General features: G+C 45.1%; 1 protein-coding gene across 4 annotated transcripts in view; it reads left to right on the top strand.

Moving 5' to 3' along the window:
* LOC115145269 (serine/threonine-protein kinase TAO2-like) overlaps window positions 1–6,614 on the top strand; it is a 47,383-nt gene extending 40,769 nt beyond the window's left edge. For 3 of the 4 annotated variants that reach the window (XM_029686705.2, XM_029686704.2, XM_065003177.1), the window contains 4 exons: window positions 3,855–4,094; window positions 4,600–4,821; window positions 5,167–5,349; window positions 5,547–6,614. In XM_029686705.2, coding sequence (XP_029542565.1) covers window positions 3,855–4,094; window positions 4,600–4,821; window positions 5,167–5,349; window positions 5,547–6,458 — 1,557 coding nt within the window. In that variant the 3' untranslated portion in view covers window positions 6,459–6,614. The remainder of the gene's footprint in view (window positions 1–3,854; window positions 4,095–4,599; window positions 4,822–5,166; window positions 5,350–5,546) is intronic. The other variant, XM_029686706.2, reaches the window with a different exon arrangement.
* Window positions 6,615–14,914: the final 8,300 nt, after the last annotated feature.

Genomic DNA, 14,914 nt, shown 5'->3' with positions numbered 1-14,914 from the left:
AGGCCTACAAACCTGACTCAGTTACACCAGCTCTGTCAGGAGGAATGGACCAAAATTCACCCAACTTATTGTGAGGCTTGCGGAAGACTACTCGAAACATTTGACCCAAGTTAAACAATTTAAAGGCAATGTTACCAAATACTAATTGAGTGTATGTAAACTTCTGACCCACTGGGAATGTGATGAAAGAAATAAAAGCTGAAATAAATCATTCTCTCTACTATTATTCGGACATTTCACATTCTTAAAATAAAATGGTGATCCTAACTGACCTAAGACTGTGAATACTTAGTTGGAGTAAATGTCAGGAAGAGTTTTTAAAGGTCTAAGTAAACTTCCAACTTCAACCAGATGTAATTTTTGGCGGAGAGTCAGATCATATTTTTCTATATACTCTAGGCCTGCCGTAGGTGACATGAGTCTCATTAGTGTTGAGTATTGTACTGTTACAGGTGAATGTCTTATTTTTTTAATGGGCATATTGAAGTTAGAAGAAACAGGATTTGAAGCAAATGCCTACAGCTATTTTAGTTTTGCGCTGCTCTGAGACAAACAAGGGGACTGGTCTTGATAAATCAATTCGATTTTTATTTTCATGTTCTCCGTTTGGGTATTGATTAGACTAGAATTAAAAAATATGGGTGCAGAAATGTTATGCTCTTTATTTAACTAGGTAAGTCGGTTAAGAACAAATTCTTATTTGCAAGCCTACTCCTTCCTCCCCGTCGGGGAAAGTGAACCCCGGTCTCCCACGTGCCCGCACGACACAGGGATTCTTTATCTAAATAGCCAGGTACTGTAGCCTACTCCAACCGTCACATTGTACAGCGCCATATTTTCCGTTCCATCCTAATGTAACCGAGGGTTAATGAAACGAATTACATTAAAATGTATTAAAATCAGTCCCATATACTATGTTCTTACAAAAAAAAACATTTGTTTTCTTGTACAGACATTATTGACGACTATAAAATCAATCAATCAAATGTATTTACAAAGCCCTTCTTAAATCAGCTGATGTCACAAAGTCCTTTACAGAAACCCAGCCTAAAACCCCAAACAGCAAGCAATGCAGGTGTAGAATCACGGTGGCTAGGACAAACTCCCTAGAAAGGCCAGAACCTAGGAACAAACCTAGAGGAACCAGGCTATGAGGGGTGGCCTGTCTTCTGGCTGTGCCGGGTGGAGATTATAACACAACATGGCCAAGATGTTCAAATGTTCATAGATGACCAGCAGGGTCAAGTAATAATAATCACAGTAGTTGTAGAGGGTGCAACAGGTCAGCACCTCAGGAGTAAATGTCAGTTGGCTTTTCATAGCCGATCATTCAGAGTATCTACCGCTCCTACTGTCTCTAGAGAGATGCTACCTGTCCCAGACCTGCTGTTTTCAAGTCTGGTGAACAGGTCAGGGTTCCATAGCCGCAAGCCGAACAGTTGAAACTGGAGCAGCAGCGCGACCAGGTGGACTGGGGACAGCAAGGAGTCATCAGGCCAGGTAGTCCTGAGGCATGGTCCTAGGGCTCAGGTTCTCAGAGAGAGAGAGAATTAAAGATGCCCTCTGGTGGTAAATAGTACCACTAATAGTACCAGTGGTTGCCATAGAATTATGTGCTGCAGTACGCTGCAACTTTTAAAGGATGAACCACTGTACACAATCTGTCTCAAGGCAATTGTCTAAATACGTATCTGCGTGCATGCATCCATGCACACCACACACACTAATGTTCAAACGTTTGGGGTCACTTAGAAATGTCCTTGTTTTTGAAAGAAAAGCAAAAAAAAAGTGTCCCTTTTAAAATAACATCAAATTGATCAGAAATACTGTGTAGACATTGTTAATGTTGTAAATGACTATTGTAGCTGGAAATGGCAGATTTTTTAAATGGAATATCTACATAGGCATACAGAGGCCCATTATCAGCAACCATCACTACTGTGTTCCAATGGCACATTGTGTTAGCTAATCCAAGTTTATTCTTTTAAAAGGCTAATTGATCATTAGAAACCATTTTGCAATTATGTTAGCACAGCTGAAAACTGTTGTTCTGATTAAATAAGCAATTCAACTGGCCCTCTTTAGACTAGTTAAGTGACTGGATTTTTCAGCATTTTTTGGTTCGATTACAGGCTCAAAATGGCCAGAAACGAGTAACTTCTGAAACTCGTCAGTCTATTCTTGTTCTGAGAAATAAAGACGTCCATGCTAGAAATATCCAAGAAACTGAAGATCTCGTACAACACTGTGTACAACTCCTTTCACAGAACTGGGCAAACTGTCCCTAACCAGAATGGAAAGAGGAGTGAGAGGCCCCGGTGCACAACTGAGCAAGAGGACAAGTACATTTGAGTGTCTAGTTTGAGAAACCGATGCCTCACAAGTCCTCAACTGGCAGCTTACTTAAATAGTACCAGCAAAACACCAGTCTCAACGTCAACAGTGAAGAGGAGACTCCGGGATGCTGGCCTTCTAGGCAGAGTTGCAAAGAAAAGCCATATTTCAGACTGGCCAATAAAATATTAAGATGGGCAAAAGAACAGACACTGGACAGAGGAACTCTGCCTAGAAGGTTAGCATCTGAGTCGCCTCTTCACGGTTGCTTTCGAGACTTGTGTCATTGGAACACAGGAGTGATGGTTGCTTATAATGGAATTAATTTGTGGAATTCCTTTCCTTAATGCGTTTGAGCCAATCCCTATTTGGTAAAATACCAAGTCCATATTATGCAAAGACAAACTACAGTCATTACTTTAAGACATGAAGGTCAATCAATCCGGAAAATGTCAAGAACTTTGATCGTTTTTTCAAGTGCAGTCGCAAAACCATCAAACGCTATGATGAAACCAGCTCTCACGAGGACCGCCACAGGAAAGGAAGAACCAGAGTAACCTCTGCTGCAGAGGATAAGTTAGTGTTACCACCCTAAGAAATTGCAGTCCACATAAATGCTTCAGATTTCAAGTAACAGATCCATCTCAACATCATCTGTTCAGAGGAGACTACGTGAATCAAGCCTTCATGGTTGAATTGCTGCAAAGAAACAACTACTAAAGGACACGAATAAGAGACTTGCTTTTGCCAAGAAACACGAGCAATGGACATTAGACCGGTGGAAATCTGTCCTTTGGTCTGATGAGTCCAAATTTGAGATTTTTGGTTCCAACCGCTGTGTCTTTGTGAGACGCAAAGTAGGTGAACAGATCTCCGCAATTGTGGTTCCCACCGTGAAGCATGGATAAGGAGGTTATGGTGTGCTTTGATGGTGACAGTCAGTGATTTATTTAGAATTCAAGGCACACTTAACCAGCATGGCTGCAGCAATACGCCATCTCATCTGGTTTTGGCTTAGACCCACTATCATTTGTTTCTCAACAGGACAATGAATCAACACATCTCCAGGCTTGTGTAAGTCCCATCTGACCAAGAAGGAGAGTGATGGAGTGCTGCATCTGATGGCCTGGCCTCCACAATCACCCAACCTCAACCCAATTGAGATGGTTTGGGATGAGTTGGACCGCAGAGTAAAGAAAAAGCAGCCTATAAGTGCTCAACTTATGTGGGAACTCCTTCAAGATTGTTGGTTGAGAGAATGCCAAGTGTGCTAAAACACTTTTGGTCACTACATGATTCCATGTGTTCATAATTTTGATGTCTTCACTATTATTCTACAATGTAGAAAATAGTAAAAATGAAGAAAATAACTTGAATGAGTAGGTGTCAACTTTTTTGACGTGTGGGTTTGTTACACAGACAACCTACTTAATTGTATTGTGATCACTTATTTGACACATTTCCCACCTTCTCTCACTCCCTCTCCATCTTTCTTCCTATACCTGTTTTTTTTTCTCCAGGACCTGAACAAGAAGCAGACCCAGAGGGACCTGGAGTGTGCCATGCTGCTGAGGCACCACGAGTCCACCCAGGAGCTGGAGTTTCGTCAGCTGGGTGCGGTGCAGCGTACGCGGGCCGACCTGATCCGCACGCAGCACCAGACGGAGCTCACCAACCAGATGGAGTACAACAAGCGGAGGGAGCAGGAGCTCCGGCAGAAACACACCGTGGAGGTCCGCCAGCAGCCCAAGAGCCTCAAGGTAAGGCTCTTCTTCCCTCACTCCCCCCCTCTCTCCTTTCTTCCCTCACTCCCCCCTCTCTCCTTTCTTCCCTCACTCCCTCTCACCCCCCCTCTCTCCTTTCTTCCCTCACTCCCCCTCTCTCCTTTCTTCCCTCACTCCCCCCTCTCTCCTTTCTTCCCTCACTCCCCCTCTCTCCTTTCTTCCCTCACTCCCCCTCTCTCCTTTCTTCCCTCACTCCCCCTCTCTCCTTTCTTCCCTCACTCCCCCTCTCTCCTTTCTTCCCTCACTCCCCCTCTCTCCTTTCTTTCCCTCACTCCCCCTCTCTCCTTTCTTCCCTCACTCCCCCTCTCTCCTTTCTTCCCTCACTCCCCCTCTCTCCTTTCTTCCCTCACTCCCCCTCTCTCCTTTCTTCCCTCACTCCCCCTCTCTCCTTTCTTCCCTCACTCCCCCTCTCTCCTTTCTTCCCTCACTCCCCCTCTCTCCTTTCTTCCCTCCTTCCCTCACTCCTCTCACTTCTTCCCAGTCCAAGGAGCTCCAGATCAAGCGTCAGTTCCAGGACACTTGTAAGATCCAGACACGTCAGTACAAGGCCCTGAGGAACCACCTGTTGGAGAGCACTCCCAAGGCCGACCACAAGGCGGTGCTCAAGAGGCTGAAGGAGGAGCAGACCAGGAAACTGGCCATCCTGGCCGAGCAGTACGACCACTCCATCAACGATATGCTGTCCACACAGGCTGTGAGTAAGGCAAGGACCCTACCGTGCACCTCTCCTACACCTGACAACTACGAAGACGTTATACTACAGAACAACTACACACACACGCGGCGAGACAACCCACACAAAGACACACTGCAGATCACACCCACTATCAACTGCATACCTACATATTAAACCAGCTACACCAAAAATGTATACCAACATGTTTCAGTTCAACAAACACCTACTACGTCCATGCTAAATTCTAGAACTACTCAAATTACAAATTAGGACTACGAATACCACATTTTGAGTGGTAGACTTCCCCAAACTGTCCATTTAGACCAGGATGTGCTCTACTGACGTCCAGCCCTCTCCCTCTTCCTCCTCTAGTTGCGATTGGACGAGACCCAGGAAGCAGAGTACCAGGTGCTGCGGATGCAGCTGCAGCAGGAATTGGAGCTGCTGAACGCTTACCAGAGCAAGATCAAGATCCACACAGACTCCCAGCACGAGAGAGAGGCCAATGACCTGGAGCAAAGGGTGTCTATCCGCAGGGCCCTGCTGGAACAGCGGGTGAGAGTGAGACGGAGAGTTGGGTGGAGGGGTGTCTGAAGGGATTGTGTGTGTTGTTGAAGGGATTGTGTGTGTTGGGGGGGGGGGGGTGCGCAAGAGAATATGTACAATATACATAACACCAAAAAGGATAGGCCACTTAAAAGATTATTGGGACACAACCAGTTTGTAGTCTTATTGCATCCCCCCTCTCTTAGATTGAGGAAGAGATGCTGTCTCTGCAGAACGAGCGTTCAGAGCGTATCCGTACTCTACTGGAGCGCCAGGCCCGGGAGATCGAGGCTTTTGACTCGGAGAGCATGCGTCTTGGCTTCAGCAACATGGCGCTGACTGGCATCCCCGCCGAGGCCTTCAACCAGGGCTACCCCAACCCCAGCCCCTCCTCTGGCCCAGGGGGCTGGCCCTCCCGCCCTGTCCCTCGCTCCGGGAGCCACTGGAGCCACGGTGTGCAGAACTCGGTGGCGCCCCCTTCGTGGCGTAGCCAGAACAGCTGCAGCGGTGGAGGGTTCAGCCGTGCTGAGTCGATCACGTCGTCTCACGGCCTGGGGAGGGATAGTGAGATGAACATGAGTGGTAGAGGCCACTCCTCCAACTCCTCATCTTCCTCCTCGTCCTCCCACCATCATCATCACCAGCAGCAGCAACAACACTACCTCCCCCAGCACCACCACCACCAGAGCACGCCACACCTGTACAGAGAGAGCCGCGAGCGCGAGGACCGTGAGAGGGACAGGGAGAGAGAGTGGGGAGGTGGGGGGGGACACCACCACCACCAGCACGGAGGAGGAGGAGTTCATCACCACCACCTCTCCCAACACGCCTCAGCCCAGTCCCTGGCTCTCCTGCCACCTCCGCCTCCCCCACCACCCATCTCCCTCTACTCTTCCTCCCCGCCCTCCTCCTCCTCCTCCTCGTCTTCCCAGGGAGGGGGATACGGGGGTCTGGTGGCCAGGGGCCCCAGCCTGATGGCCCTAAGGAACAGCCCCCAGCCCCTGAGGAGGACGGCCTCAGGGGGGCCCGGCGGGGCAGGGGGGGGCGAGGGGGGTCTGAGCCGGAGCACCTCGGTCACCTCACACATCTCCAACGGCTCCCACCTTTCCTACTCTTAAAGGGGAAGGGTAACGATAGGCTCCACCCCACAGTCTTAAAGGGGCGTGGTAAGAGAACAAACCAAGCCTGCCCCTTCTTTGAGGCTGCGTCTATAACAACACCCTAACCCTCGTATGGGGAATATGGTGTAGTTTGAGATATGCAGTGAGTAGTGTGGGGGGTTTGAATGTCCCTGCTCTCTCTTCTGCAAGAGTGTTTGTTCATGGAGGGGGTGGTGCTAACAGGTTTACCACCACAAAGGGTGGAGCCAAAGCAAGTCCACCGTTCCTATTGTTCAAGGGGATTCTTTTTATTGGAAGAGGTCATCTCTCACAAATTCAAGGGAAGGGTTTAGATGGGGGGGGGGCTATTAACAATCAGGTCAGACTGGCCTGGCCACCAGTAGGGGTCAGTTGAGCAGACTAGCTGCTTTCGAGTAGACAAACAACTTAGAGTATTATGTCTGCACAGACAGACGGAAGGGATACAAGTGGGAGAAAAGGGGAGTTTTAACAGCAATAGGTTTCTCTGATGACATCAAACTGAGAGAAATTAATGGATGTGGCGATACTGCTCTATTTGAGAGGGTGCTTTAAAATACAATGTAAACTATGTAAATAATGCAGAAACTAACACGTGAAGCGTACTAGTTAATGATGAGTCATATACTGTCCATTTGTGGTGAAGCAAGGAGCTGAACCTCGATAGGCAACTACAGAAACAGTTTTTCTTTTTTTTCTTTTTTGGTAATAGGATTTTCAAATTGATGACAAATGTAACACTGCCATCCGGTGGCTCGGCTGACCCAAGACGACTCTGCCACTGCCGAGCAATAATTTCCCTGTGAACATTCTGAAAGTGGGGTGTGTGTGTACAGCGCGGAATGCTCTCTTAGTTTTTTTTCACGCTTGACCCATTCCTGGACACACAGCCTGGTAGGTGTGTGTAATGTACAGTTATTGTAATGCAGTTATTACAGTTCAATGCATGAAAGTGCTGTACAGAAAGCATTTGTATTCATACATGTTTATAGAAATACATATAAGTATATAATACCTGTCAGAAGTTTGACAGTAAAATTGAAGATGGTTCACTGTTCAACATCTTTGTCCTACATTGTACTTAGTGTACATAAAAGCACTAACTCTGAAACGCTGGTAGAGTAATGATAATTTTGCCATGTGAATAGAAATTGGAAAATAGTTTTGAGGGAAAATAGGTATGTTTGCTATTATTATTATTATTATTGTTATTATTATTACTACAAGAGCAGTTGTAATGTTTGTTGTACACACTAATTTTGTTGAAAGAAAATGTTTTTAAAAAAAAAGTTTTAATTGCCAATTTTGACCACTAGGTGGGGAGTAAGAGCAATGTTACTGTTATGGATCGCTATGAGGGGGGGGGGGGGGTTCATTGTTTTTATTATTTTTTAAAGAGAAGGAAAAAACACTACCTTTCCCCAAGCATTCCCTCTGGTCTCAGGGTCGGAGTCTACTGGGCAGTGTATTACCACAAAGGTTGTAGTGTTATAGAACCAGTATTAAATGTGGACGGGGCCGTTCATGTTGTTAGCTGTATGTGTCAATATATTGAATTCTAGATCTACCATACAGTGTCTCCTAAAGTCAGCCTCTGTAATCCAGCACGTTTTGTGCCATTATTGTACCTCTCTTCTTGTGGTTCATGTTGATACGGACCAGCCAAGCTTGTTGATTTGTACACTACTACACCCCACCAAAAATACTCTGAATTTGTTTGTTTAATTTATTTGGTCTTTTAAAAATATATAAACAGCCAAAAACAAGGAAGTGCATACATTATAAATAACTTGGAATATTAATATTGTCGTTTTCCTTTCTGGAAGTTATTTCTGGATAGAACAGGATTGGATTGAGGCAAAGTGTCGCCACTGTTATGCTTTCACCTTAACACTCATCAGTAGTCAAGTAAAAGAAAGGAATGAGCCATTTTAAAGTATTCTAACCGAGCCCATGTGTAGAGAATCATCTACCGTTGGCTCCTAAACTCACACTGCCAACTCTGAACAGCACCAACATTACAACAGAATGGTGGGGTGGTAAACGTTGGTTCTCCAGTGGTGCGTTTCAATACTCTAACCTCTAAGTTACCTCGACACATCTGGGGTTGTTTACTTCAGTTTACACATTGTTCATGACGGAACATGCTGGATTCGTTTTCAGAGGCTGTGATTTTTAGACTAAGGCATGGAGACCGAGCTGCTGGTACAGAGAATGTGTGATGTCGCTGTCCATATGTAGTGCTGATTTACGCTTAGGGGTGGGTCTCAATAGTCAAAAGTAGTTCATTTTCCTTGTTTCATCCCCTTTACTGGCATATAGAAAACACAGCACAGGTGAAAGGACTTTGGTGGAAATTCACTTTAACCTGTCCTTTCACATCATTGCAAACGGAGAGATGAGGGAGGGACTCATAAGACTATTGAGATTACAACTCAGTTGGTGGGGCAGGGATGAGTGAGAATCTGATAGAAAGAGGAGTGGATGTGTGTGGTGGGATATAGAACTGTTGTACAGAGAGGCCAAGTTACGTTCAGGTTCAATGCAAAGTGGAGCGGAGGTCTGCTACAGAATTTGTTGTACAGAAACACAAGACATTTTGAAAAATAAAAAAAGGAAAAGTGACTTCCTGATGCTGTCTTCATTTGTACCTACTTGGTTGGATTGTGTGTCAGTTCAAAGGAATGCCCACAAACTACATTAGTTGGTGGAACTAACCATGAAAGATGTAAGGTAAAGATTACATTTGGTGCATCCTTTTAAAAGGAAATTCACTTGGGGGAAAACTACTCCAGGGCCCGTAGGGGTGCTGATCTAGAATCAAGTCCTCCCTGTCCATGTAATCTTATTTGTTATGATCTAAGAGGTGTAACTGATCCTAGATCAGCACTCCTATAAGATATTTGAGAGTTGATAGTAGAGTTTGTTTGCAGGGATTGATGTTTGTACTCATTTGTGTGCCTTTGCGTGCTAGGCTAATTACACTAAACAAAAATATAAACGCAACATGTAAAGTGTTGGTTTCATGAACTGAAATAAAAAATCACAAATGTTCCAGACGCACAAAAAAAAGCTTTTCTCATTTTATGCACAAATTTGTTTACATCCCTATTAGTGAGCATTTCTCCTTTTCCAAGATAATCCATCCACCTGACCGGTATGACATATCAAGAAGCTGATTAAACATTGATCACTACACAGGTGCACCTTGTGCTGTGGACAATAAAAGGTCACTTTAAAATGTGCAGTGTTGCCACAGCACAATGCCACAGATGTCTCAAGTTTTGAGGGAGCATGCAATTGGCATGCTGACTGCAGGAATGTCCACCAGAGCTGTTGCCAGAGATTTAATGTTAATTTCTCTACCATAAGCTGCCTCCAACGTCGTTTTGGGGAATTTGGCAGTACGTCCAACCATGCCAGCCCAGGACCTCCACATCCGGCTTCTTCACCTGTGGGATCATCTGAGGGTGAGCGCTGAGGAATATTTCTGTCTACAATAAAGCACTTTTATAGGAAAAACTCATTCTGATTGGCTGGGCCTGGCTCCCCAGTGCATGGGATTATGCCCATCCATGGCTGCACCCCTGCCCACTCGTGAAATCCATAGATTCGGTTCTAATGAATTCATTTAAATTGACTGATTTCCTTATATGAACTGTAACTCAGTAAAATCTTTGAAATTGATGCATTTATATTTTTGTTCAGTATATTTGTTAGCATGGCCTGCTAAATGTTTGTAGCCCACCGCTAATGATAATGCTATGGCTACACATGGGTACCAGTTAAAAGTAGTAGTAACCAAAAAAGTGTTAAACAAATCAAAATATATTTTATATTTATGCTGCCTTGACAGCTCTGCACACTCTTGGCATTCTCTCAACCAGCTTCACCTAGAATGCTTTTCCAACAGTCTTGAAGGAGTTCCCACATATGCTGAGCACTTATAGGCTGCTTTTCCTTCACTCTGCGGTCCAACTCATCCCAGAGCATCTAAATTCAGTTGAAGTTGGGTGATTGTGGAAGCCAGGTCATCTGATGCAGCTCTCTCTTTCTTGGTCAAATAGCCCTTACATAGCCTGGAGGTGTGTTGGGTCATTGTCCTGTTGAAAAACAATTGAGTCCCACTAAGCGCAAACCAGATGGGATGGTGTAGCCATGCTGTTTAAGTGTTCCTTGAATTTTAAATAAATCATTGACAGTGTCACCAGCAAAGCACCATCACACCTCATCCATGCTTCACAGTGAGAACTACATATGCGGAGATAATCTGTTCACCTACTCTGCGTCTCACAAAGACACAGCGGTTGGAACCAAAAATCTCCAATTTGGACTCATCAGACCAAAGGACATATTTCCACTGGTCTAATGTCCATTGCTCGTGTTTCTTGGCCCAAGAAATTCTCCTCCTTATTGGTGTCCTTTAGTAGTTGTTTCTTTGCAGCAATTCGACCATGAAGGCCTGATTTCACGCAGTCTCCTCTGAACAGTTGATGTTGAGATGTGTGAACTTATCCTATGCAGCAGAGGCAACTGGATCTTCCAATCCTGTGGCCGCCCTCATGAGAGCCAGATTCATAATAGCACTTAATGGTTTTTGCGACTGCATTTGAAGAAACATTCAAAGTTCTTGAAATGTTCTGGATTGACTGACCTTCATGTCTTAAAGTAAAGGACTGTCATTTCTTTTTGCTTATTTGAGCTGTTCTTGCCATAATATGGACTTATCCCTATTTGGTAAAATACCATCTTCTGTATACCACCCCTAACTTGTCATAACAGAACTGATTGTCTCAAACACATTAAGAAGGAAAGAAATTCCACATCTTAACTTTTAACAAGGCACACATGTTAATTGAAATGCATTCCAGGTGACTAACTCATGAAGCTGGTTGAGAGTGCCAACAGTGTGCAGCGCTTTCAAGGCAAAGAGTGGCTACTTTGAAGAATCTCAAATATAAAATAGATTTGAACACAATTTTGGTTAATAAATGTTTGCACATTTATAAAGAAACAGATACCTTATTCATACTCTTTGCTATGAGACTCAAACTGAGCTCAGGTACATCCTGTTACCATTGATCGTCCTTTAGATGTTTCTACAACTTGATTGGAGTCCACCTATGGTCACTTGATTGGACATGATTTGGAAAGGCACAAATATATAAGGTCCCACAATCGTCCATAGAGCTTCGAGACAGGATTGTGTCGAGACACAGATCTGGGGAAGGGTTCCAAAACATTTCTGTAGCATTGAAGGTCCCCAAGAACACCGTGGCCTCCACCATTCTTAAATGGAGCAATCGATGGAGAAGGGCCTTGGTCAGGAAGCAAGAACCCGATGGTCATTCTCACAGAGCTCCAGAGTTCCTCTGTGGAGATGGGAAAACCTTCCAGAAGGACAACCTTCTCTGCAGCACTCCACCAATCAGGCCTTTATGGTAGATTGACCAGATGGAAGCCACTCCTCAGTAAAAGGCACATGACAGCCGCCTTGGAGTTTGCCAAAAGGCACCTAAAGGACTCTGACAATGAGAAACAAGATTGAACTATTTGGCTTGAATGCCAAGCGTCACATCTGGAGGAAACCTGGCACCATCCCTATGGTGACGAATGGTGGTGGCAGCATCATGCTGTGGAGACGGGGACTGGGAGACTAGTCAGGAGCTAGGGAAAAATGAATGCAGCAAAGTACAGAAAGGTCCGTGATGAAAACCTGCTCCAGAACACTCAGGACCTCAGACTGGGGGGCGAAGGTTCACCTTCCAACAGGACAACGACCCTAAGCACACAACCAAGACAACGCAGGGGTGGCTTCAGGACAAGTCTCTGAATGTCCTTGAGTGGCCCAGACTTGAACCCAATTGAACATCTCTGGAGATATCTGAAAATAGCTGTGCAGCAACGCTCCCCATCCAACCTGACAGAGCTTGATAAGATCTGCAGAGAAGAATGGGTGAAACTCCCCTAATACAGGTGTGCCAAGCTTAGTGTCATACCCAACAAGACTCAAGGCTGTAATCTCTGCCAAAGGTGCTAAAACAAAATGCTGAGGAAAGGGTCTGAATACTTATGTAAATATGATATTTCAATTTCTTAAAAATAAAATTGTGAAAAAAATTCTAAACCTGCTTTTTCTTTGTCTTTATGGGGTATTTTGTCTAGATTTATTGGGGGGAAACAATTGAATCCATTTTAGAATAAGGCTGTAATGTAACAAATTGTGGAAAAAGTTGAGTGGGCTGAATACTTTCCTAATACATCCTAATATATATTGTTTTTTTCAAAGATGGCATAGCAGCCGGACGTGTGTTTTGTCTTGTCCCGTGTAAATATTGTTTCTTCTTATATATATATATATATATACACTGCTCGAAAAAATAACGGGAACACTTAAACAACACAATGTAACTCCAAGTCAATCACACTTCTGTGAAATCAAACTGTCCACTTAGGAAGCAACACTGATTGACAATACATTTCACATGCTGTTGTGCAAATGGAATAGACAACAGGTGGAAATTATAGGCAATTAGCAAGACATCTCCAATAAAGGAGTGGTTCTGCAGGTGGGGACCACAGACCATTTCTCAGTTCCTATGCTTCCTGGCTGATGTTTTGGTCACTTTTGAATGCTGGCGGTGCTTTCACTCTAGTGGTAGCATGAGACTGAGTCTACAACCCACACAAGTGGCTCAGGTAGTGCAGCTCATCCAGGATGGAACATCAATGCGAGCTGTGGCAAGAAGGTTTGCTGTGTCTGTCAGCATAGTGTCCAGAGCATGGAGGCGCTACCAGGAGACAGGCCAGTACATCAGGAGACGTGGAGGAGGCCGTAGGAGGGCAACAACCCAGCAGCAGGACCGCTACCTCCGCCTTTGTGCAAGGAGGAGCACTGCCAGAGCCCTGCAAAATGACCTCCATCAGGCCACAAATGTGCATGTGTCTGCTCAAACGGTCAGAAACAGACTCCATGAGGGTGGTATGAGGGCACAACGTCCACAGGTGGGGGTTGTGCTTACAGCCCAACACCGTGCAGGACGTTTGGCATTTGCCAGAGATCACCAAGATTGGCAAATTTGCCACTGGTGCCCCGTGCTCTTCACAGATGAAAGCAGGTTCACACTGCGCACGTGACAGAGTCTGGACGCCGTGGAGAACGTTCTGCTGCTTGCAACATCCTCCAGCATGACCGGTTTGGCAGTGGGCCAGTCATGGTGTGGGGTGGCATTTCTTTGGGGGGCCGCACAGCCTTCCATGTGCTCGCCAGAGGTAGCCTGACTGCCATTAGGTACCGAGATGAGATCCTCAGACCCCTTGTGAGACCATATGCTGGTGTGGTTAGCCCTGGGTTCCTCCTAATGCAAGACAATGCTAGACCTCATGTGGCTGGAGTGTGTCAGCAGTTCCTGCAAGAGGAAGGCATTAATGATATGGACTGGCCCGCCCGTTCCCCAGACCTGAATCCAATTGAGCACATCTGGGACATCATGTATCGCTCCATCCACCAACGCCACGTTGCACCACAGACTGTCCAGGAGTTGGCGGATGCTTTAGTCCAGGTCTGGGAGGAGATCCCTCAGGAGACCATCCGCCACCTCATCAGGAGCATGCCCAGGCGTTGTAGGGAGGCCATACAGGCACGTGGAGGCCACACACACTACTGAGCCTCATTTTGACTTGTTTAAGGACATTACATCAAAGTTGGATCAGCCTGTAGTGTGGTTTACCACTTTAATTTTGAGTGTGACTCCAAATCCAGACCTCCATGGGTTGATAAATGTGATTTCCATTGATAATTTTTGTGTGATTTTGATGTCAGCACATTCAACTATGTAAAGAATATTTCATTCATTCAGATCTAGGATGTTATTTTAGTGTTCCCTTTATTTTTTGAGCAGTGTATAATACCATTTAAGCTTGATACTGGAGCACAGGTAAACCTGTTGTCACTGAATGACTGCAAAACACAAAGTGAAGAGCAAAACACCCAGTGAAAATTAAGGTTACTAGTTATACTGGGGAGAACGTACCAGTCAAAGGAAGCTGCATAGTAACTTTACAGCACAAATGAAAACCGTTCAAAGCACAGCTGCTGATCATTGAAAAGTGTACAGCCTATTCTAGGAATTAATGCATGTGAAAAGCTCAATTTGTTGAAAAGCGTATGTAGTGGCATCACAGACTGTAAATGACCAAGAATCACTACTGGCTGAGTATGATGTTTGAGGGTCTTGGATGTTTACTAGGAGAACGCAAAATATGTACCGATGACAAAATTACTCCAGTTGTGCATGCATGCAGAAAAATTCAAATTGCACTGAGGAAAAAGCTCAAAGAGGAACTTGGAAGCATAGAAAAGGTGAACGTCATCACAAAAGTGGATGAACCTAGACTGGGTAAAACTCACTGGTCATTGTGGTGAAAAAGAACGG

This window comes from Oncorhynchus nerka, linkage group LG17 (assembly GCF_034236695.1).
Source record: "Oncorhynchus nerka isolate Pitt River linkage group LG17, Oner_Uvic_2.0, whole genome shotgun sequence".
NCBI lineage: Eukaryota > Metazoa > Chordata > Actinopteri > Salmoniformes > Salmonidae > Oncorhynchus > Oncorhynchus nerka.
Note: the sequence above shows the minus strand (reverse complement) of the source record. Positions and strands in the feature narration are given on the sequence as shown.